Raw genomic sequence first — 22,378 nt, forward strand, 5'->3', positions numbered from 1 at the left:
CCTTCTTATGTATATTCTCTCACCTGTTTGGAAGGATAACATTATAAATTCACACTTGCAAAAGGACAAAAAAGAAGTGCAATTGTATTATATAAAAAAAAAAAGAGGAGTGTGAAATCAATTACCAAAAAAAAAATTGAAATTAACATAAATAAGTTAAAAGAAACTATGATACTTGACTATTTTAGGTGTAAGTGAACTTTTTGAAAATGAATCATTGAATATGCAAAGGCAAAGTGATTTTACACTCTTCCAGTGTCAAACTTCTGAGTGCAATCATCCCACATTCCACTTCATCTCTTGGTCTATTAAAGTTGTCACCTTTACTTACAAAGATGACAAATTCCAAAACCCCATCTTTGAAACTTGAAAGCAATCACCTTTTCAATTCATTTTTCCCACCAACTTTGGAAAACACCAGCTCAATCTGAGCTGCCAAACACAGCCATGGCCTGTTGGGGTGTTGAACTTGAATTAGACCACAGTTCAAGCCGTATTTGAAAGAGAAGATAAAACTAGGATTTGAGGAGCTTGTAAAATTCAGCAAGAGTACCAATTCGATAATCTAAACGGCTCATTTTGTTATCCTCCATGTAAGTAAAAAAAGAAGAAGAAAATGTACAATTTGTATTAGTGAAATGAAACTGGCGATGTGATAGACTGATTCAAAAGAAGTCAAGGTCCTTAAAAATCCGGGGCAGATGTGTCAATTTGCACAAAACAGGGGGACGAATGGGCAATGATTAGTGTAAGACACAGTGAAATATGTCATTATCAATAACTACCTCTCTCTCCCCCCCCCCGCGGTTCTTTTGTGTGAGACAACGACATAGACTTTCGTAGGAGCAAAAGTGCGTATGCGTTTGAATGATTTTATGCATATACGCATATTTGGCTTGAGGAAAAAGGTGAAGGCATGACCCCACCAAAAAGGCCCATCGCTTTGGACAATTGCAATCTACGTTTTGAACTCCAAAACTGTTTGACAAAAATGGCCAAAGAACTCTTCCAATTGGGTCTCTGTCTAACTGCTCTGTTCCCTTCCTCAACCCCGCTAACCTCTTTCCTCTCTCTAGAATTACCATAACCCTCTCTTGTGTTTCTTCCCTGTCCATGGACAAGCAGCAGTTTTCACTGGCCAAGTGTTCAAGGCAGCGATACAATGAATGGTCCGTTCATCGATCATATCTTCCATCAGTTCTATGTCTTTGTGTTCTGATGTAGCTTAACTTGATGGGTTTGATTCGGTCATTAGTTTTAAGTTTATTCATAAGCTAGTTTGCTCCGTGGTTACCGCCTTGATTCAGGTGCTGGTTAAATTTATCTCGATCGCAGTTTTGGTTTATGTCCTTGCTGTTCTGTATCTTGTACATGAGCTCATTTTGAGTATAATGTAACAAGACCAGGTGTTTATTTTTTGTGTGTGTTCAGTTAAGAATTATTTCTTGTAACTCTTTCGGGTGTTTCTTATCTCGTATATCTTGTTGTTCTTAGTGTCATTTCCTATTTCTTGAATGCAGTAGCTAGAGTTTAACACAATCACTCCTCTCCTCTAACAATGGTGTGAAGCTTGAAGTTTTTTATTCTTGATCTAGATGTGCTATTGTTTGTCGGAATGTGGTAGGAGCGTTGAACTCTGTAGTAGCTCATTTTCGTGTATCTAACAATGTACCAAACTGCAAAATTAACCTCTTCTCTTAAACGTCACTTCATCACGAAAGTGTTGGAAGATTGTAGGTGGTTTCAGCCAATGTCAACTTCTTCGCTTTCTTTAGTTCTTACGCTGAAAGCATGCATCTCTGGTATTTTGTGAACAATCAGACTGCCGTTCATGTGGTTAGTGGTTACTAAGTCTAACCATTTCCTGCTGTGCTTTCTGTTTTCTCCTTTTTGGTGGTGGGTTGCGGGAGTATTTTGCTAGGTCAAAGTTCCATGTCCTACAGGCAAACAGTTAAGTTTTAGGATACGAAATTGTGGAGAAACGATATTAAGACTTTAGATCAGTTTGTTAGCTACAAACCAGAAACTTCAGTACGATACTTTAATTGGTTCATTTTAGTATGCAATTATTCGATTAGAAGAGATATAGACAGAGAATAGGAAAAAAAAAAAATCTGGACCTTCAAATATTGAAAGAGCCAAGCCACTGCCTTTATGTTCTTGAATTTACTTTTCCACTGTGTTAAAAATGTACAGCTTATTTCGATGATAACTGTCTGTTGGCGCCTTGCAGGATGTTTCGGGACGTCCCTAGTGATATCAAAATACAAGTGAGCGGTGGAACGTTTGCCTTGCATAAAGTAAGTTTATTAGGAGTATTTCCAAATCATGAATCCCTTTCTTTACATGCTTTAACAGAAAGCAGCCGACTTTCTGGCTGTAACGCTTAACAAAGGATCGATGGTTTTTACAAGAATGTCTAGGAAATGCAGTGTACTTCCCTAGATCACATAACCAACGGAGAAGATAGAGAAGGAACACGATTGCAAAGTTCGAATCTTTTATATTCCGATGTTTGTTTGTTTTTTCTTCTTCTTAAACTTCGTTTACTTGACAGTACCTTACCAAATATTTGTGTTTCAGCATGTTGTGATACGACTGCCAATACTATATTCGCCAAATAAAAAGAAAGAACTGGTTTATTTGTTCCAGTTTTTTCACTAGTTCTTGTCTAAGCAATCTTACTTTTTGCACACCAGTTCCCCCTCGTCTCCTGTTGCGGGCGAATCAGAAAGTTGGTAGCAGGACACAGAGATTCTGATATTTCAAGGATAGAGATAGAGCTTATTAGCCTACCTGGAGGTGCTGAAACATTTGAACTGGCTGCCAAATTCTGCTACGGCGTAAACTTTGAGATCACATCGGCAAATGTTGCTCAGCTATGTTGCGTCTCAGATTACCTCGAAATGACCGAGGAGTTTTCAAAAAACAATCTATGCTCCCGAACCGAAGAGTATCTTGACAGCATTGTATGCAAGAGCCTTGAAATGTGCGTTGAGGTGTTGCAACAATGCGAAAATCTGCTCCCACTTGCCGATGAGCTAAAAATAGTATGTCGATGCATTGATGCGATTGCTTCAAAAGCTTGCGTAGAGCAAATCGCTTCAAGTTTTTCGCGCCTAGAATATAGTAGCTCGGGTAGACTCCACATGAATCGTCAAGCCAAATGTGATGGGGACTGGTGGATAGAAGATCTCTCTGTCCTGCGTATTGACCTGTACCAAAGAGTCATAACGGCTATGAAATGCCGTGGGGTCCGGCCCGAGAGTATAGGGGCGTCTCTCATGAGTTATGCACAAAAAGAGTTGTCCAAGAAATCCAGCTTGTGGAATACATCCAGACAGCCAAAAGTTGATGGAGTTGAGGATCCGAATGGAAACGAAAGACTTGTAGTCGAAACGATTGTAAGCCTTTTGCCCGTTGAGAAGCTTTCCATTCCAATCAGTTTTCTATTCGGGCTTTTGCGAAGCGCTGTGATGCTGGATTGCATGGTTTCTTCAAGGCTTGATCTTGAAAGGCGGATCGGGTCCCAGTTGGATATGGCTACTCTCGATGATCTTTTGATCCCCTCCTTCCGCCACGCTGCTGACACTTTGTTTGATGTCGACACGGTCCACAGAATCTTGGTTAACTTCTCCCAGCGAGATGACAGCGAAGACGAGATGGAAGATGCCTCGGTGTTTGAGTGTGATAGTCCTCATTCCCCATCGCAATCTGCATTGTTCAAAGTTTCGAAATTAGTGGACAATTACCTTGCTGAAATCGCACCCGATGCAAACCTCAAGCTCAACAAGTTCATTGCAATCGCAGATGTCTTGCCAGAGCATGCGCGCACTACTCATGATGGGTTGTATCGGGCAATCGATGTTTATCTCAAAGTACGTACTTCTATCTCCTCTCATAAGAGGCATCTATCTATCTAGGACTTCTTTTTTCTATACCTTCGGAGCCTTATTCGTTTCGCATGAAATATGGCAGGGTCATCAGGGTTTATCAGACGCGGACAAGAAAAAGGTCTGCAAACTGATCGACTTACAAAAGCTCTCCCAAGAAGCTGGTGCACATGCTGCACAAAACGAACGCCTTCCTCTCCAATCGGTAGTCCAGGTGCTTTACTTCGAGCAGTTAAGGCTCCGAAATTCGTTGTCATGCTCTTACCCTGATGATAATCACAAGCCAATACACCACTCCTGGCGGATCAGCAGCGGTGCTCTCAGTGCTTCGTTGTCTCCCCGGGACAACTATGCATCGCTCAGAAGAGAGAACCGAGAGCTAAAACTTGAGCTAGCTCGGTTAAGGATGAGGCTCAACGATCTAGAGAAAGATCATGTTTGTATGAAGAGGGATCTGCTGAAGTCCAACTCTCGTAGGTTCATGAGCTCTTTCTCAAAGAGTATTGGGAAGTTGAACTTTTTTGGTCGTACTTTTTCGAGGGGATCGGGTTCTCCGTCAAGGAATTCACGAAGGACAGAGTCGAAGATAACTGAAAGAACGTGAACAAGCATTGTAGGTACCACTAATTCACATCACTTGGAATTTTTTCTGCTGCTACTCTTGTGTAATTACGCGTTTAAGGTCATTAGCGACCCTTTTTCAGTCGTCAGCTTCGTTTTCTGTATGTTGTGGAACTCTCTTTCTTTTATCCTGTGTACGGGGAGAGCAATCATAGAACTGTGTTCTCCTTCTAATTTACATTTTGAGATAGCATTAAAGTTCCTGTGACTGTCAAATCGGCAAATATGCAAATACTTAGTTTGGTTCGTGAGAAGATACACATAAAGCAGAGAAATTTGGTATCCTACAACATAGGTGCATGTCCTCTTACAAGGCAGGAGTACTATTATCACAAACAGATTCAAACTCGCGATTGCTTAGACATGGAGGGAGTTTCACCCGTACTTTCGCCAGTGAGGCTACCACCTTGGTGACAATCAAGGGCGGAGTTGCTGGTTTATATGTGCTTATCCAAAAAAAATAACTAAATTAAGAGGTTAATTATAAGGTAGCAAGTTCGGTCACAAGAACATCAGCCATTTGGACTCACCAACCATGTCTGTATAAATTTTACCAGCACCATTCAATACTAGAACATCAAGACCCAATGTATCTTAATAAATCCATTCATGAGAAAGACAATCTCAAATCCGAAACCACATGACAATCAAACAATCTACGATTTTTGGAGCTTCGATTGCTAACGCGAACTTATTATGGGTGGAATTTAAATTCCACAGCACACTCAATTCAAGACGATTTCGTATAGAAACGGATTCCAACAGCCACGCCCAAGATGATGAGGGGGACTAAGAATTGAAGTAGCTTGATGATGAACTCTGATGTCTTGTCCTGGTTGTAGTGAGGCTGCTTGGGAGGAGTGTACTTTGTCTTGGAGGGAATGCTTGACGAATCAATGTCCCCAACATAGAACTCATCCATCATGGCTCTAGCACTTGTACTGTGCCCAACATCCTCAAAATCATCCGTTGCATCCTTCCCTGTGAAGGACATAGCATTAGGATCACCAAAAGGGTTTTTTTTTTTTTTGCCACAAATGGCTGTGATACCTATTCTAATCAAGAACAATACGGTCACAAGTTCGAAACACACCCGTCAGAACTTCGTTGATATTTCAAACCTAAATATTGACAACTACCCATCATGTACAAAATGTAGCTTCAAATGTGGAACGCATTGCATCTGTTCACTTTACCTGTTGCAGACAACAAAACCTCATCACCACCGGGATGATCCTCCAAAAAGTTTGTCACATTGTATACCTGTCAGAACAAAAAGTCGAGCATGAAAGTTAAGAAGTTTGCAAATAATTTGACAACAAAATAACAAAACTCAAAACCATACTCTTGGAGGGAGTTCATTAAGAGCTAAAATCGACTGTTTCACTAAACTAGGATATAATAAACCAAAGGGGTCTACAAGGGATATGGAAATGGTTCATTCAACTCAAGTATAAATATCCCCAACGAGGAGGAAGATCCAGCACGCTTGCAAATATCAATGTTTGGTAGGAGTAATTAATAGAGTATTTATGTACTTATTTTGTAATGTCAGTGAGGAAACCACAAGGGGATAAACTGGATTTAACCCCACCGTATATCATTCACCAGTAGGTATGATGTTAGCCCTCGTACTTTAGATATGTCCGGATTTACCTTATTCCATCCACCACGTATTCCCCAGTATCTCCAGAATCCACATGAAGTTGTTAAACAAATCAGATCAATATAGAAAAACATCAACCTCCCAAGTCCCAATAAACCATAATCTTGACATAACAAAAAAGCAAGATGAGACAATAACACTCCGAGTTTGTTTTCAACAATCTATACAGGTACAATAGAAAGAAAGAACATAGAAAATGATGATTTCTCCTAATGGAAGTTTAATTAAAAAGGACGAGAAGCATATGAGTCTGTATTCTTGAAATAGGACGTATTCAAAAGAGGATACTAGTGAAAGTGAAAATTAACAAAACCAACTGAGCTCATAATTGGCAAATATTCGTAAATTTTGTACTAGCAAGGGCAAATGTCAAACCGGAGGTAGAAGATGGAAATGAAAAATATGGCAGTACAATGGGAATCAGTAAAGAGCACCACAGATCCATTGAGGACAACAAGCAGCAGTTTCATAACAAACACCAGAGCAATTTCCCATTATCCAAACATCAAGCGGGACATAAGCATCGAAACTCAGAAGATTATGAACATACCAAAAAACAGAATAGAGCTAAATGTCAAAAACAATGTCGGCATTTCCAGATAATAAAAGACGATCCTAAACAAGGGCAGCGTGGCTATGCCCTATATTTACCTAATTGAAGGTGGGGACTTTCATGATTTCATCAGACCCTTAAACCCCCAATTGTGTATTCGGTATTCCAACATTTAAACCGCTAAATACAGAATCTAGCATCTAAACCTCAGAGTAACACGTGGGTAGTTGTGATATTGCACCATCAAGAAATAATCCTACACATAAACTCAAGAAATAATCTTGAATATAAACTCATCAAATTCTTACAGGAGTAGGCGTTCCTTACAATGAAAGAAGAAAGGGGGAAACCGAAATCTAAACCTGCAAATCCTACATCCTTAAATCATGCAGCATAACTTAGAATAGAGTAAAATGAGAAGTAAATGGTACCTCATGTCCTATATGCCATCGACTAAAAACCACAAAAAGGAAAAACAAGAAAATCTCGCTTCTGTGTCAGGCAATTGATGCATAGTCTCCATCATCAACTAATACACTGACGCATAAGCCTAATGCTAAAACATATCGCAGGGGAAAATGGGTTACATATCGAGAAGGAAAACAAAAGTGAAATACGAAGAAACAGAAACGCCCATTAAAGCATGCGAGTTAACCCTGAAATCTGACTACTGAGTATACTCTCGGATCTCCGTTAAAAAAAGGGTCACAATTGGAATCCACTCATCAAATGGGCGTGAACCCAACATGGTAAACACATCAACTGAATAAATCAGACAAGAATCACGAGTATTACCTTGTCACTGATGATGAGCCAACAGTCCTTGGCGTTGTTGTGCTCGGCGACCTCGGCCAGAGTAAAGACCTTGCCGTCGCCACCCATCTATGGAGAGAGAGAGAGAGATCTGCGAGGGGTTGGGTATCGAAAGGCTGTGGAGAGCTGGGGACGGAGAAAGAGAAGAGTTGTGGGGAGTTGCAATAGTACGAAACGGTTGGTGAGTCGATTATTTAAGACAATAGATTCATCAATCTGATGCGGGGTAGGTGGGCGAGTGGAGAGTACTCACACAACAATCCAAACACAACGTAATAGATTATGCAATCTCTCATATATATATGGGCTCTGCACATGTTACTATGTGTGGTCCCAGTAGCATGTGCATAACCTACATGTATGTAAAAAGTTGTATAAATTATTGTGTTTGGATTGTTGTGTAAATAATTGTTGAGTGGAGAGCGAGTGATGGGCTTTGTCAACCAAACCGATTTTTTTGGTGAAATTCCGGTTGACCGAAAAAAAGAACGATTTTTGTGGTCACTTTTGGTGTACGATATGAAAAAATATATAATAATGCTAGGACACGCTAATCAGTCACTTTTCAATCACTCATCTCTCAAATACTATGTGAGAAAATAATTGTCAAAAAGCAATCGGTAGGAGTATGCGTAGGTATAGTACTACTAGTATAATATTATAAGATACGTGGAGGGACCGTGAGATCGATACTCCAAAACTGTGCGTGGGTTAGTCCGATACCGAAAAATGGCAAAAAAAATATTTATGAAATCACAACTTGGCGATGTATGTCATCATGTATTTAAAGGGTATAATTAATTTGTATCTACTTCGGATTATAAAAGTTTTTTACTAAACATTGATATGTGATTCTTTATTTGCATGATTTTTGGATGTTCAAGTTTTTTTTGAGGTACAATTTCCCTTCAATCTACAGTACAGCTAAAGCCTTGTCCGAAATGATGGCAAATTTTTTATTCTTTCAAAATAATTTACCGTATACCATAGTCTAAATTTAAGCCCTTTTTTTTTTTCTTCATGCAAAGCCACGCGAAAAACAGAGAACTAAAAGGTGGAGAATTCGTCGTGGTTTATTTGTGAAGCCTTGCTTTAGTAGTACTTGTGTTCATGACAATGGTAGTTTTGGTAGCGTTTGATGGAAAATGTTGATTGACTCCAAAGCACAGGTTAAAAATATATGCCTTCCAATTAATTAAAGCGTTCGATCGCGTTTCACCCTGAATTCATTTTTCTAAGCGCGGGAAATAAATAAATAGATGGTTGGTTGGTCCATCCAATAGTTCAACCACCAGAGCCATGGAAAAGCCAACTTAGGATCAATGTCTTCAAACCAAGATTTCAACGAAAGAATGCTGAAAAGGTTGGCGAAGATAGGTGTGGTAGGTGCATGAGTTAGAAAAGTTAGCCAGACTGGTATAGTAGGGTGGGGCTCGAGTATTCAATTCTGGGTATTCATCACGTTAATCTGCTGGCCGTGGTCTATGCTCGTTACTTGGACAGTGGTGGTTTGAATGGCCGTACCCCAATCCTAAAATTTGTTTTTCTGTGTGTGTTCTCTTGACAAGAAATTTTGCAGGAAAATAAAAATTCCTTTCTTTTAACAATACCTATTTTGCAGAAAAGTGTTTCCGGTAGGAAAGTTAAAGCTATGGAGTACAATTTTGCTGATAACTGAACACACAGAAAGTTACCGAAAAGTTTTTTTTTCTTTTCATCCTTCCCATGCAACTGAACAGAACCTAATGGGTTAGCCTAGTGGTCAATACCCGAGACTTGAGAATTTGTTCTCACCTAAGATTTTATGATTTTAACCTCCCGGGTGTTACCAACAGATTTTACGTTTTGAGCCAGTGAAGGCGTGCTTGATCATTTCCTTCACAATTCCAGGACTTGCAGAAGCTTTTAACACGTTACAAGAACAATGTGAGAATACAAAAAAGTAAGGAGTGTTGATTTTGGTTGATTTGGAGCACAATAATAGTGTCGAGCTAAGTCACACAACGCGTGTGCGTGAACGATAGCACAGGCGCCATCATGTAAGTGTCTTCTAAAAATATCTCGAAGTACTAAAATCTATGAGAGTGAGAATTGAGAGTACGTTTAAGAGCGCTATAGAATAACTTCGCTAAAGGATTATGTAACTGCGGATTTTCAGAGAAAAAAGAGAGAGAAGTTCGCAGCTCTGTTGGGCTGGGCTAAATGATGCTGCTCTTTTTATTGTGCTATACATACTAGTATCTGTTTACTTGGAAAATGTAACAGATTAAAATAGGACCAACATTTTCCCCATGTAAGCCATACTATCCTGATCCAAAAAACCTTACAAAATCTATCAATGCTGGTATTTTTGTTTATAATGTCTGTCATACATGAACTTCTTTCAATTACGATACACATTTTCCTTACTTTTTGGTCCTCTCATCAAGACGAATAATTTATTTTAAAAGTTACAACCAAAAACTAAAACCAACAAAAAAAACACCTTGGTTTGGGCTTCAAAGTTCTTTTTTTCTTCTTTTTTTGGTCAACATTGTATACATAAGGTTAGTCCACAAAAATTTCTTAGACCATTCCTAGCCTTGGATCCTAAGCGCCCATAGTGTGGCCCGAACCCTAGCCTCCCAAGTGACAACTGGGCTAGAGCCCATAGGCGGCTTTGGGAGTTCAAGGCAGTTAACTTCTTTAGGCAAACACCTTGGTTTGGGCTTCAGAGTTCAATCCAGTTAACATCTTTAGGCCCATCTAACCTAGTAGCACCAGCCCAACCCTAACCCACATTTGTTCCGCACACAACCAAAGAAACCCTAGCTACATAAAATCCCACTATCTCAGCTACTCTTCCCTTCAAACGAGAGAGAGCGAAATAGAGAGCCGCAGCAGCAGAGAAAACAATGGTGTCAGGCTCAGGAATCTGCGCGCGGCGGGTGGTGGTGGACGCCCGCCACCACATGCTGGGTCGGCTCGCCTCGATCCTGGCCAAAGAACTCCTCAACGGCCAGAAAGTGGTGGTGGTTCGCTGCGAGGAGATATGCCTCTCGGGCGGCCTCGTCCGTCAGAAGATGAAGTACCTCCGCTTCCTCCGCAAGCGCATGAACACCAAACCCTCCCACGGCCCCATCCACTTCCGCGCCCCCGCCAAGATCCTCTGGCGCACCATCCGCGGGTCCCACCCTCTCTCTCTCTCTCTCTCTATATGTATGTATGTTTCTATGTGTATTATGTGGATGTTGTGTTTGATTGGATTTTGTTGTTTTGTGGTGGGTAGGATGATTCCGCATAAGACTAAGCGAGGAGCGGCGGCGTTGGCGAGGTTGAAGGCGTACGAGGGTATTCCGACGCCGTACGACAAGATCAAGAGGATGGTTATTCCTGATGCTCTTAAGTAAGTAATTGGTTTGTTATTTGTGTCTGTTTTTGAGAACTAGGTGGAAAGAAGCGAAAATGAAGGGTTTTACTGCACTTACCATTGTTAGGGATCTCTGCTGATTTTAACGCAGCATTTTACCGCACTTCACCATTGTTTGGGAGCTATGTTGATTTTAACGCAGCATTTCTGCTCTGATTTCTAATTACATTGTTTTGAAGATGTATGGAAAGTTTCATATTTCTTCTTGTGATTAGGGTTTGAATACGCTTATTAGTTATATGTGATGGGTTTTAATTATTGCGGTTTTGTGATTTGGACACGAGAACTAGTTTAAAATAAGCTCAAAATTTAAGAGTAAGTGGTCTATTATTTATGTTTGTTTATGATTATGAGATCAGTTCAAAATAAGCCCAAAAGTAGATTTGGGCTGACTAGGCTAGCATGACGGGAAAAATTGAAGAGTTCTTACGGCATTTTTCTTTTGTTTGGGATCTATACTGACTTTAACGCAGCCTTTCTGCTCTGTTTTGTTTTTTGTTGGGTTTTGTTTATATTGTTTTGAAGATATTTGGACGGTTCATGTTTCTCCTTGTAATTATGTCTTGAGTAAACTGATTTGATCTGTAACGGGTTTTAATTAATATGGTTTTGGGCTTTCGGCATTGAATCAGGGTTCTGAGGCTTCAGGCTGGACACAAGTACTGCTTGTTGGGAAGGCTTTCATCAGAAGTGGGATGGAACCATTATGACACCATCAGGGTGAGATTTGAGTTTTCTTACATATTTGTGTCGGACATTTTATATATGCTTCCTTGACATGGTGACGGTTAAGGTCAACTGGGTCATAGTCAGGTTGACATGGTTGTTGACTCGTAGTTTTAGTTCCTATATATATGATACTACAAGTTAATCAGGTGGTGCTCAGATTAAGGGTTTTTGGCATGAACCCAAATTGACTTGAGTACATGACTCGAACATGACCCAACACCATGCCCACCCTAGATGAGACTGTGTAATGGTATTGCAATAGTAGTAGTTGGTTCATAGTTCTAGTTGTGGCTTTCTGTCATATTTGCTCAAATGCTAGTTGCCATCAAACTATCTCTGCCCTTGGTCTCTAGATATATTTGATTCCTACGGTTATGATACTTATCAGATTGGATGGCATTGTGTTGTGATTTTTCGGTAGGCCAAGTTTGAAGAAATCCTATCTTGCTTTGCTGTATAGTTCGGTAGCACCTTGATTTCCTCTATTGCATTGACTTATATTACAGCATGGTGGTGCATGCCTTGCCTTTTTGCTTTATTATCGGTTCTGATTGAACGGTGAAATGATATTGTTAGATGCCGTTAAAAAAAAAATGATATTGTTAGACACAGGAACTGCAATGGGAAGGAACTTAAGCTATCATATTTTCTTCATAATGTCAGGTTTCTGATGTATAGGTGGCATTGCTAAACCTTGTTCTGAATGGCGTTGAATAGAACATAGATTGTTTCCTCCTGTAGTGTTCCAGTTGTGGCAAATACGCTCTAGATGCACAATTTGATATGCTTTTAGCTTGGTTTTCCTGAACTTACAATCTATGTTGATTTGTTGTCTGTTGACATTAGACATCAACAGTTGTGGCCTCGTGTCCTGGTGGAGAGGACTTCAAACTCAACGTTTTTTTTGTTTTGTTTTGAAAAGTTCCCTCTTTCTTGGGTCCTCCGTCCTACTAAGGTCGAAATATCCTAGGGGATTCTGTATATTTCTGGATGTCTATGTTACATGGACTCTTCAAAAAGTTACCCTTGTTGGACAGTTGAATGAGGTTATTAGAGTTGTGCACTGGGTTTTTTTGTTGGAAATTCACATTTGGATTGTATTTAGTATTCAAATCCACTCATGAAATATGGCACCTTGTAAACAAGTCATACATTAGAAAATAATGGACTTACATTAGAAATCATATCTCGTTGCCATGTTCTTCAAAATCTTGCCAGATTCCGTAAACAATTGTTCGGTCCAATTGATATGCTTTCTTAATTGGTGTTACCTTAATTTGGAAACTTTTCCCCAGATCATGGTCTCTTGGATATTCAGTTTCTTTGTTTCAGTATATGATTTCTCAACGTGTTCTCAAGGAATACTTCAGCTTTGTTGCCTTCTAGGTTATTACATCCTTTTCCAGCTGTATAATCGATAGTTGTATGCTATTGCTTCTCTGAGTACCATTGGTTATGGTATGAATACTGCCATTTGTTGTATTGTGTCCAGTACTTACATATTTTGTTCTCTACTACTCAGGAGCTGGAGGAGAAGAGGAAACAGAAATCCCAGGTCGTGTATGAAAGGAAGAAGCAGCTGACGAAACTAAGAATCAAGGCTGAGAAGGCGGTAGAGGAGAAGCTTGGTTCCCAATTAGAGATACTTGCTCCTGTTAAGTACTAATTTTGTTGGCAGACTCTTAGTTAAGAATTTTGTGAGCTTTATTTGCTGAGAAGAAGCGTAGTTCCCAGTTAGACTTCCTTGCTCCCGGCAAGTAGTACTTGGTTTCTTCAGACTTGGTTTGTTGTCAAGTTCATTTTTTGTGCTTGTGGATTTACCATAAATCTTATGACTTCGAGCAGTTGTCTTGATAATGCATGTGGTTTTTGTATGGTTTCTATAAATTTCATTAGTTCAGTCTTGAGAACTTTCATACGCTTATCTCAACCCATTGGGATATACATCACTATTTTCATTTGCTCTGGGGGAACGGCTTGAATGTTTCTTGCGCAAATACACACTTGGTTTTTATCTTGTAAGTATCTGGTGCCGAAGAAATGGCCAAAGCTGAAGAAATATGAGGGTAGTCATCAGCCCCGACCAAAAACAGTTCTCTTTGATTTGTTTAACCTGCATGTGGGATATGATGCTTTTGCAGTAATTTGTGCTATGTGTTCATGAAAAGGTTCAGATGATGAACCTTCTCTGGAGTTGGGCTCGTGGACAAAATGTGGTCAAGTTAAGACTGCGTTGTGCATTTCGTTGGTTACATTTGTGGATTTTTTTGTATCATATTAACTGAAAGAGATTTAGTTCCAGCCGTTTGTAATTTTGAATGATACTGGCCCTTAACAATCTGTTCTGGCGAAAATTGTAGAGATGAAAAAGCAGTTAGAGAATACAATAGATGAGGAAGTGGAGTGATATCCTTTTTTCCTGCTTAGATGATTGAATAGAGAGCAAGATCACTCACTTGTTTTGAGAATATAGAGAAGTGAAGATTTGGGATTGACATTGGAAATTGCCAACTATTTCTGCTCCAAATCTCCCTAGGGGCATGGTTTTTCACCATTTCGGTGAAATTTTGTTCATTTATTTTCTCCCCAAATCAGAGAGTCAAATTGAGCTGTCATAGAACCATTTGGTTAGAGGCAAGGGTTAAACTTTTTAATCTTCCTAAGCCCAAAAGCAAACAAATGTTCATCATGGTTATGCTCAATTTGATGAAAAAAAATGGTTATGCTCTCAATTGGTGAAGGGCACATGATTATCTTCATGTTTCTCTAAGTGGTGGTATGCTTTGATTCTTGCCTATTTCAATCCAATTGATCTCCCTTCACAAGAAAGATAAGCAAAGTGGTTAATGGATTTGCAAGCAAAGCTAAGCTTAAAAGAGAAATTAGAATGAACCATTTTCTCTTTTTTGGGTCAAAAAATGAATCATTTCTTGGATGCTGGGCTTATAAGCATTGTCTGCATTATTAACTGATTAGTTATTCCGTAATCTCTCATAATGTGTTTACCCCACACATCACATGAAGAACTAACTACGATGGTGGTGTTCTAGCATTATCAGCAAGTTGCCATTTTTCTTCTATTACCACTCCAGCTTTTTCTACCACAATGCTTTCTCCTAACGGCAACAGTAATCATCATCATCATCGTCATTATCAAACACTCAATTGCAATTCTATTTTAAAGCTCAAAATGCAACCCTCAATTCTCACTGGCACTACCCTCTTCAACTTTTCACTCCCCTGGAATCATCAAAGTGTTCCACAGCATTTGTCCCATTCTCTCTCATTCTTCTATTTATTAAACTTCACCTTTTTGTTTTTTCTTGTTATGGGTATGAATCAGTCCAGTCCAAAGCTTCATACAATTCTGCGTCAGATTGGATGAGTTTGAGTGGTCCCTCCTTTTCCCAACACCTGAAGCACCCCACCTGCTCGAGTTAATTGACTACCCAATGGGTTTGGGCCGGGGTTTCTGGTTAGGATTTATTCTATTCTGTGTCTCCAGTAAAGTCGTTTTCAGCGATCAAGATGGTATGGCATTGATTTTTCCATTTGTGTGTGTGGTTCCCTTTCAAACTTATTGCATTTCTGGTCCCTTATAGTCAAGATATCGTGGACCTCTACTAGTTGAATTGAGGACTGATATGATGCAATCCTCTTCGATTTCTGCATTATCGCTTCTGAATAGCAAATTATTTATCGGTTAACTTCTGTTTAGCATCATCAGTTAGCCCTCTCCCATAAACATGCTTGATAGTCATTGAATTGTGCTTCTATAGCTTCTTATATTTGTATGTTTGATACTTGAAATAGACTGATGCTTTGCTTGTTCAAATAGACTTTCTTTGTTTATGTAGCAATGTATTATTACCTTGAGTCCAATGTCAGCCTCACTTTGTGCTTACATAATGGCAATGGCAACAGGTTTCTTGAGTTTATCTTGTGGTGGAATGACGAGTTTTGTTGATTCTTCTAACTTGACATGGGTCTCAGATGGTAACTATGTCAGTATAGGCAACACTGCCACTGCCAGCTTTGTTGAGGGGACATCATCCTCTCAACTCCCTATCCGGTTCTTCCCAAATTCACCAGGTCGAAAGTGTTACAGGCTACCAGTGAGGAATATCTCGTCCTCTATTCTTGTTAGGACCCAGTTCGTGTACAAGAACTACGATGGGCTCTCAAAACCCCCAGCATTCTCCGTTTCCCTTGGGACAGCTATTAGCACTACCATAAACCTTAGTAGAACTGATCCATGGACCGAAGAGTTTATATGGCTGGTTAATAAAGACATTCTTCCTTTATGCTTGCAATCACTTCCTGATGCTGGTTTTCCTGTTATATCTACACTTGAAGTACGACCACTTCCTGAAGGAGCTTATAGAACTGGAATGGAAGATTTCTCCAACAAGTTCCTTCGAAAGAGCTATCGAATCAGTTGTGGCTGCAACAATGTGTCACTACGGTAAAACTTTTACCATTCTCATTAGTTCAAACAAAAATTTTGATACCTGCGTAAAAAATGGTGATGGATTTGTGTTTTCAAAACAGGTACCCTATGGATCAGTATGACAGGATATGGGATGCTGATCTTTCACCTTTTCATATTTCACCTGGTTTCGAAATACGAAGTACCTTCAATTCGTCAAGTTTGAAGGAGACTCCTCCTGCTCCTGTTCTTCAAACTGCAAGGATTTCACGGACGGAGGTCTTGACATATAATTTACCCCTTGATACTCTAGGCGACTATTATGTTGTTCTCTATTTTGCTGGGATTCTTCCCATTTCCCCATCATTTGACGTGCTAATCAATGGGGATATCATTCAATCAAACTATACCGTTAAGAGGTCGGAAGTGAGTGCTTTGTTCATTGCAAGGAAAGGAATCAAGAGCTTGGATATCACAATGAAGAGTACTAGCCGCTACCCTCAAATCAATGCGATTGAGGTGTATGAGATTGTTGACATTCCCTTAGAATCCTCTTCAACTACAGGTGCCATTGCCATTTTTCTTTGTCATGCTTGACTTGGTAATCAATCCATCCATTTTATTCCTTACAGTTGGTATTACTTCAGTCTCAGCCCTTCAGGTTTTTCAGCAATCCACTGGATTAGATCTGGGATGGGATGATGATCCATGCTCGCCAATGCCATGGGATCACATTGGATGTGAAGGAAATTCTGTTGTTTCATTGTATGCCAGTATCGTGAATACAATTTGTCGTCTTTTCTTATCTCTCTTTTTTCCCCAACTGTCATTTATGTCGGCTTTTCCACTACATCTTAGGGAGCTTTCTGATATCAACTTGAGGTCCATCAGCCCCACATTTGGTGATTTATTGGATCTTAAATCATTGTAAGCTCTTCAAAAAATGGAACCACTTCCGTCATATGTAGGTTTCTTTTGTACTTCATAACCTGTTACTTAGTCTAATGTTTTCCGGGGCCATCAGGGATTTGCATAATACTTCACTTGCCGGGGAGATACAAAACTTGGGTAGCCTGCAACTTCTTGAAAAACTGTAATCCCTCCCTACTTACTCAAGTACTATATAGAACTTCTGTTCTTTTGTACTGTATATCATTACTGCATTACTGAAAACTGCAGGAACCTGAGTTTCAATCAGCTGACATCCTTCGGTTTTGATCTGGAAGACTTGATTAACCTTCAAATCTTGTGAGTTTAAGTTTCACTTCTCTCACATCCCAAGAGAAACTTAGTCTGTGATTTTGTTTTGCTTCAATACATTGTTGATTGTTCAGAACATGGTTCCAAAGCGGAATGGACTTTTGGTCTAGTTCAGTATGTGAACCGAGGCGATTCTAATAATGTCTTTGTGCCTAGGGACTTGCAAAGTAACAGATTACAGGGAATAGTTCCTGACAGCCTGGGGGAGTTAAAGGACCTTCACTTGTTGTAAGTGAGAACAATCTGATCTTTTGATCACATAGAAGGAATTTCGTTCTTAGAAACTTGTTTGAGAAATTCGCGGAAAGTTTGAGCAAGACTGGATCTACAATTGATGCATAATGATGTCTTTCTCTACTCCACTATATTCAGGAATCTGGAGAACAATCAATTGCAGGGAACTCTACCACTGTCTCTAAACAGAGAGAGTTTGGAAGTTCGGTATGTAATCTTTTTTTTTATTTTTATTTTTTTATCTAGTTCAGTATGCAATCATTATTCGCGTTTTTCATCCTTTAGTTCTATACAGGACATCTGGAAATTTGTGCCTTTCTTTCTCCTCATTGACATGCAACGGTCTTCCAAAAAATCGGTCTATCGAGACTCCAGAATTTACCATCGTTACAAAGAAGAAGCACAATGTCCATAATCATTTGGCAATTGTACTCAGTGCAGTTGGGGGAGCTATACTCATTCTTCTCGTTGTTTCTCTTTCTGTGTTCTTTTATACAAGGAGAAAGAGACCTGAAGTCACTTATACAGCAAGTACGAAATTTCCAGCATCTTTTTCACCGTGTCAGATTGTTGCCTTGTCCTTACGAGGAGTTTGTTGCAATTATGGTAGGAGCGCAAAGTGAGATGAGAAACTGGAATATTGCGGCAAAACTCTATTCGCACAAAGAAATCAAAGCAGCTACAAACAAATTCAAGGAAGTCATAGGCCGCGGTAGCTTTGGAACTGTTTACCTCGGAAAACTTCCAGATGGTAAACTAGTAGCTGTGAAAGTACGATTTGATAACTCCCAACTTGGAGCTGATTCTTTTATGAATGAGGTTCATCATCTAACCTTGTTTACGTACATTTTTGTGGAACTTATATCCCGTGGGAAAGAACAAATAGCAGAATTCCTTTGTTTTTCATTTATGGTTTCCTTTGCAGGTTTCTCTTTTGTCGCAAATTCGTCATCAAAATCTCGTATCACTGGAAGGGTTTTATCACGAGTCAAAACAACAAATATTGGTTTACGAGTATCTACCTGGGGGATCCTTGGCTGATAACCTGTATGGTACGTGTAATGCATGACCAGAAGTCACTTATTCAAACTCAGTTAATTATTTCATTCTTCCTGCATATCCTCTTCAAGTTTCTTGATGATTAGAATAAGTTGCTTTCTTCAGGTGCAAGCAGTAAAAGAGTGACATTAAGTTGGGTTCGCAGACTGAAAATCGCTGTTGATGCTGCGAAAGGTACACATATTGTTCTCTATTTGACTTCTAACCAAAGGTTGCATAGGAAAACACTTGGAAACATAGGTAATAAAACCTGAATATCTTGTGCTCAATTTAGGAGGTGAATTTCATGGTACCTAACATACTTAAAATGCTTGCTAATCATGATCACAAACATTGGTTTTTGCTGATGATTCGCTTCCATTTTTGTACGCTTTCCTTGTGAACCGACAGATTCATCTTTCTTCTTGACTGATTATATACAACATGTTAGCACTCCTCAAACTATTGTGTGATTCGCGATGACAATGGCATCATTTTCTGTTACAAGACGAGAAACTAAAACGCCTCGTTTCTTTGGAAGGGCTGGATTACTTGCATAATGGGAGTGATCCGAGAATAATACACCGCGATGTGAAATCCAGCAATATACTTTTGGATGCAGATATGAATGCCAAGGTCTGTGACTTTGGCCTCTCTAAGCGAGTAACTCGGGCCGATGCGACTCACGTAACCACTGTTGTCAAGGGCACTGCTGGGTACCTTGATCCTGAGTAAGTCTATCTAAAAGTTTTTTTCCCACAGCTTTCTTATTATGACTCAACTACATTCTCACCCTTTCACGTATATAATAACTACATATAAACAGGTATTATTCTACCCAACAGCTAACTGAGAAAAGTGACGTCTATAGTTTCGGAGTTGTTCTATTGGAGCTCATTTGCGGTCGAGAACCGTTGCGTCACTCTGGAAATCCAGATTCCTTCAATTTGGTTCTATGGGTAAGGCCCTGTTAACTTCAACTCCATTCCTCCTGCAAAGATGGTCAAATATTCCGTTTTGGGATGTCCCATAAAGATAGCCCATTTCGAAAAGTTTCCGAAAAAGTAATGCATCATTCCCATTTCACCCCTCCAATTCTCTTACCTTAAATATGTTAGGATTTCAAAAACATTCCATCGAGAGACGAAGTTGGAAAGTTATTCAAGTACATGGGGGCCCAACAAAATGGGACGGAGGGAGCATATTATTCACTCGCGTGACCGTATGAAGTTTTGTCAGGAATATATAGACATTCTCTTTTGTAAATCCTGGCTTAATTTGTGGCTTTATTGACTTAATCAAACTCTTTCAGTTTTCTCCCAGCTCTATCTCAATAGTCAATAGGCATTATTTTCAAATGAATAATTCTACGGCAGAAACCCTGACTAAATTTTTGCTCTCTCCATTAACTGTTCAAACTCTCTCTCCATTAACTGTTCAAACTCTCTCCATTAACCGTTCAAACTCTCTCCATTAACTGTTCCGGACATATGTAGTTCAACAATTTTGCTCACAGTGAAGGAGACTCTCACAGGTCAGAATTTCCTGTGGAATCCAAACTTATGAGATAGCTTCAACAACTATCTGCGACAGTCTGGAAATGATCCGTTTCCTAAAGTTAAATTAAAATTCTTTATGTGATTTTCTGTATCAGAACTACAATATATTCTCAAGGATAGAAACATTTCAGTTTTGATATATGCAACATCTCTAGCGAATAACATCAAACTGTATAGTTGTTGAAGCTCATGCCTATTGACTATACAACTGCCTGGAACAACATATCATTTTGTTCGACATTTAGACTGATGTTTTGTCGACTGCATGCAGGCCAAGCCATACTTGCAGGCTGGTGCTTTCCAAATTGTGGATGAGAGCTTGAATGGAACATTCGACGTCGAGAGCATGAGGAAGGTGGCGATTGTCGCCTCGAGGTCTGTGGAGAGAGATGCACCCCAGAGGCCTTGTATTGCAGAGGTATTGCGAGAGCTGAAAGAAGCCTACAGCATTCAGCTTTCCTTTCTTGCTTCTTCTGGGTATTTGCATTGAAGCTCAGCCAATACCAACATATGAGTATTTCCTATGTTTGTGTTTTGTGCAAGGTTTTCCCTTGAAGTATGTCAAAAACAAGTTGGTTCCAGCAGTGTTCAGGGCTGCTGTAATTTATTCCAAAAAAATGTTTGAGTTCATGATGTCTATTTAAGCGTTTCAATTATCTGTATTCTGTACACTCTGAAATCTATCTATGATGATATCTTTTTGGTCTTATTGTCCTAGTAGACGTATTAGGGTGGTATAATGTTGCGAAATTTCTTTATTAACGTTATTTCTTGCAATTTCTAAAAGAAAAATCAATGTACCCAAACAGAGCCTAATAAGCGAAATGAGCGTCTTCCCCAAGGAGCATAAGTACTTCAATATAAATGAGCCTAATGTAAATTCCTCCCCAAATTATTTATTTAGTGCAGCATGCGCGCTACAAACAATTTCTCCGCTCTATAAAGAATCGGAAGATAATTTTTTTTTTTGATCGGCAAAAATAAAGATACATTTACTCATAACACGAAGTACACAGCAAATAAAGTCTTGGATACACCGGCCTGACCATCCAAGACCCTTTTCTCCTAACCACATGGAGGTACTGATTTAGGCCCAACAGGCTGAGTTCAAACTAGAAGGAAACAAAACACCTAACAGTCCAAGGTTGATAAGAAACCAACATAAACCTAAATACACCAGAATGGGCCAAGCCCAACACCTAAAGCCCCAAAACCAAACCCTAACCCTAGACACCCACCACCAGCACCTCCGTGCACCGCCGCCACCACCCACGCTGAAACTGCAACAGACCACAAGCAAACTCTCAGCTGCAGAACACCCCTGAAAGCTCGGCCGCCCAAAGATAATTTTTAACATATGCGTGAGCAAAATTGTAATACATGACGGTCGAGGAAACTTTGAAGTTACTTGTTTATAGAGTGTCAATAATTGCCTCTAGTGCAAGGGATAATACTGTTATGCCAATAATATTCTTTGATGAATATGTAAAGTCAATTGCAAAGGGTTCTGCCCGTATTCAACAAATTCCATGGCCCCATACAGTAAAATATAGTAGGGGAAAACCGCCCACTTTCGGCTTATATACTAAAAATAAAAAATAAAATTCATTGACCTTATAGCAATTTAGATATGAAAATAAATGAACCCATCAATCCATTCATTTATCTACAATTTTAAAACAATGTCCCCATGGAAGATATATGGATGATAATTATTTAGGAATCTTTGCTTCAAAGATGCATAAAGTTATACAGGATTTAGGCATTTTGAATAACAAGTTTGTGACTGGAAAAAAGTAAGGTAAGTCTAATGGGAACCTTGGATTTTTTTTTAAAAAAAAAAGAAGAAGTCTTAGCGGAACCGGAAGGGCCCGGTTAGATGAGTGACATTTACAAAGTAGACGGTCCGGAACACGTTTTCAGGCTTGTAATGAGACCCATTTAGCGGTCTAAGTAGCCTGATACGTCTTGGGTCCCTGGTTCCAACTTAGTAATAATGACGTCATTCTAATTCGTTCGATGTACATAGTGACGCGGCTTCATTGTGTATGCCTTGCAAAATTGAGCAACCAACAAAGAATTTGAAATTAGATGGTTTTTATAGTTTCTAAAAAAATGAATATCACAATATTATGGGGCTATGATTATCATACTAATATTCGTTTATCATATCT

At 39.4% G+C, this 22,378-nt stretch overlaps 4 protein-coding genes across 4 annotated transcripts; 3 read left to right on the top strand and 1 right to left on the bottom strand.

Moving 5' to 3' along the window:
• The first annotated feature begins 864 nt into the window (after window positions 1-864).
• Window positions 865-5,507, top strand: LOC131312926 (BTB/POZ domain-containing protein At5g48800-like). Its single transcript, XM_058340950.1, has 4 exons — window positions 865-1,169; window positions 2,234-2,300; window positions 2,700-3,878; window positions 3,979-5,507. The coding sequence occupies exons 1-4, from the start codon at window positions 1,114-1,116 to the stop codon at window positions 4,495-4,497; spliced, it is 1,821 nt and encodes a 606-aa protein (XP_058196933.1). The 5' UTR covers window positions 865-1,113; the 3' UTR covers window positions 4,498-5,507.
• On the bottom strand, window positions 5,034-7,793 carry LOC131312927 (cytochrome b5). The gene is made up of 3 exons (XM_058340951.1): window positions 7,529-7,793; window positions 5,711-5,777; window positions 5,034-5,495 (listed from the first exon to the last, which is right to left on the bottom strand). Exons 1-3 carry the CDS (start codon window positions 7,613-7,615, stop codon window positions 5,245-5,247), a joined length of 405 nt encoding a protein of 134 aa, XP_058196934.1. The 5' UTR covers window positions 7,616-7,793; the 3' UTR covers window positions 5,034-5,244.
• A 2,567-nt stretch (window positions 7,794-10,360) lies between these two features.
• On the top strand, window positions 10,361-13,571 carry LOC131313647 (large ribosomal subunit protein uL13w). Its single transcript, XM_058342073.1, has 4 exons — window positions 10,361-10,712; window positions 10,815-10,931; window positions 11,588-11,675; window positions 13,207-13,571. The coding sequence occupies exons 1-4, from the start codon at window positions 10,441-10,443 to the stop codon at window positions 13,348-13,350; spliced, it is 621 nt and encodes a 206-aa protein (XP_058198056.1). The 5' UTR covers window positions 10,361-10,440; the 3' UTR covers window positions 13,351-13,571.
• A 1,143-nt stretch (window positions 13,572-14,714) lies between these two features.
• On the top strand, window positions 14,715-20,913 carry LOC131313648 (probable LRR receptor-like serine/threonine-protein kinase At5g48740). The gene is made up of 16 exons (XM_058342075.1): window positions 14,715-15,215; window positions 15,609-16,149; window positions 16,236-16,678; window positions 16,761-16,878; window positions 16,972-17,040; window positions 17,138-17,206; window positions 17,293-17,361; window positions 17,530-17,601; window positions 17,746-17,814; window positions 17,903-18,138; window positions 18,218-18,426; window positions 18,533-18,659; window positions 18,772-18,840; window positions 19,187-19,376; window positions 19,472-19,604; window positions 20,476-20,913. Exons 1-16 carry the CDS (start codon window positions 15,137-15,139, stop codon window positions 20,692-20,694), a joined length of 2,712 nt encoding a protein of 903 aa, XP_058198058.1. The 5' UTR covers window positions 14,715-15,136; the 3' UTR covers window positions 20,695-20,913.
• Window positions 20,914-22,378: the final 1,465 nt, after the last annotated feature.

The sequence above is a fragment of the Rhododendron vialii genome, chromosome 13a (genome assembly GCF_030253575.1).
Source record: "Rhododendron vialii isolate Sample 1 chromosome 13a, ASM3025357v1".
Taxonomy (NCBI): domain Eukaryota; kingdom Viridiplantae; phylum Streptophyta; class Magnoliopsida; order Ericales; family Ericaceae; genus Rhododendron; species Rhododendron vialii.

Bases quoted from the DNA above. Each gene is read 5' to 3' on its own strand.
- LOC131312926 (XM_058340950.1), top strand. From the start codon at position 1,114: ATGGACAAGCAGCAGTTTTCACTGGCCAAGTGTTCAAGGCAGCGATAC. The intron at 1,170-2,233 runs GTCCGTTCATCG...GGCGCCTTGCAG, and splicing joins AGGCAGCGATACAATGAATG to GATGTTTCGGGACGTCCCTA. The intron at 3,879-3,978 runs GTACGTACTTCT...GAAATATGGCAG, and splicing joins CAATCGATGTTTATCTCAAA to GGTCATCAGGGTTTATCAGA.
- LOC131312927 (XM_058340951.1), bottom strand. From the start codon at position 7,615: ATGGGTGGCGACGGCAAGGTCTTTACTCTGGCCGAGGTCGCCGAGCAC. The intron at 5,778-7,528 runs GTAATACTCGTG...TTGTTCTGACAG, and splicing joins GGCTCATCATCAGTGACAAG to GTATACAATGTGACAAACTT. The intron at 5,496-5,710 runs GTAAAGTGAACA...TGTCCTTCACAG, and splicing joins GGTTTTGTTGTCTGCAACAG to GGAAGGATGCAACGGATGAT.
- LOC131313647 (XM_058342073.1), top strand. From the start codon at position 10,441: ATGGTGTCAGGCTCAGGAATCTGCGCGCGGCGGGTGGTGGTGGACGCC. The intron at 10,932-11,587 runs GTAAGTAATTGG...GCATTGAATCAG, and splicing joins GTTATTCCTGATGCTCTTAA to GGTTCTGAGGCTTCAGGCTG. The intron at 11,676-13,206 runs GTGAGATTTGAG...TCTACTACTCAG, and splicing joins ACCATTATGACACCATCAGG to GAGCTGGAGGAGAAGAGGAA.
- LOC131313648 (XM_058342075.1), top strand. From the start codon at position 15,137: ATGGGTTTGGGCCGGGGTTTCTGGTTAGGATTTATTCTATTCTGTGTC. The intron at 16,879-16,971 runs GTATGCCAGTAT...ACTACATCTTAG, and splicing joins GGAAATTCTGTTGTTTCATT to GGAGCTTTCTGATATCAACT. The intron at 19,377-19,471 runs GTAAGTCTATCT...ACATATAAACAG, and splicing joins GCTGGGTACCTTGATCCTGA to GTATTATTCTACCCAACAGC.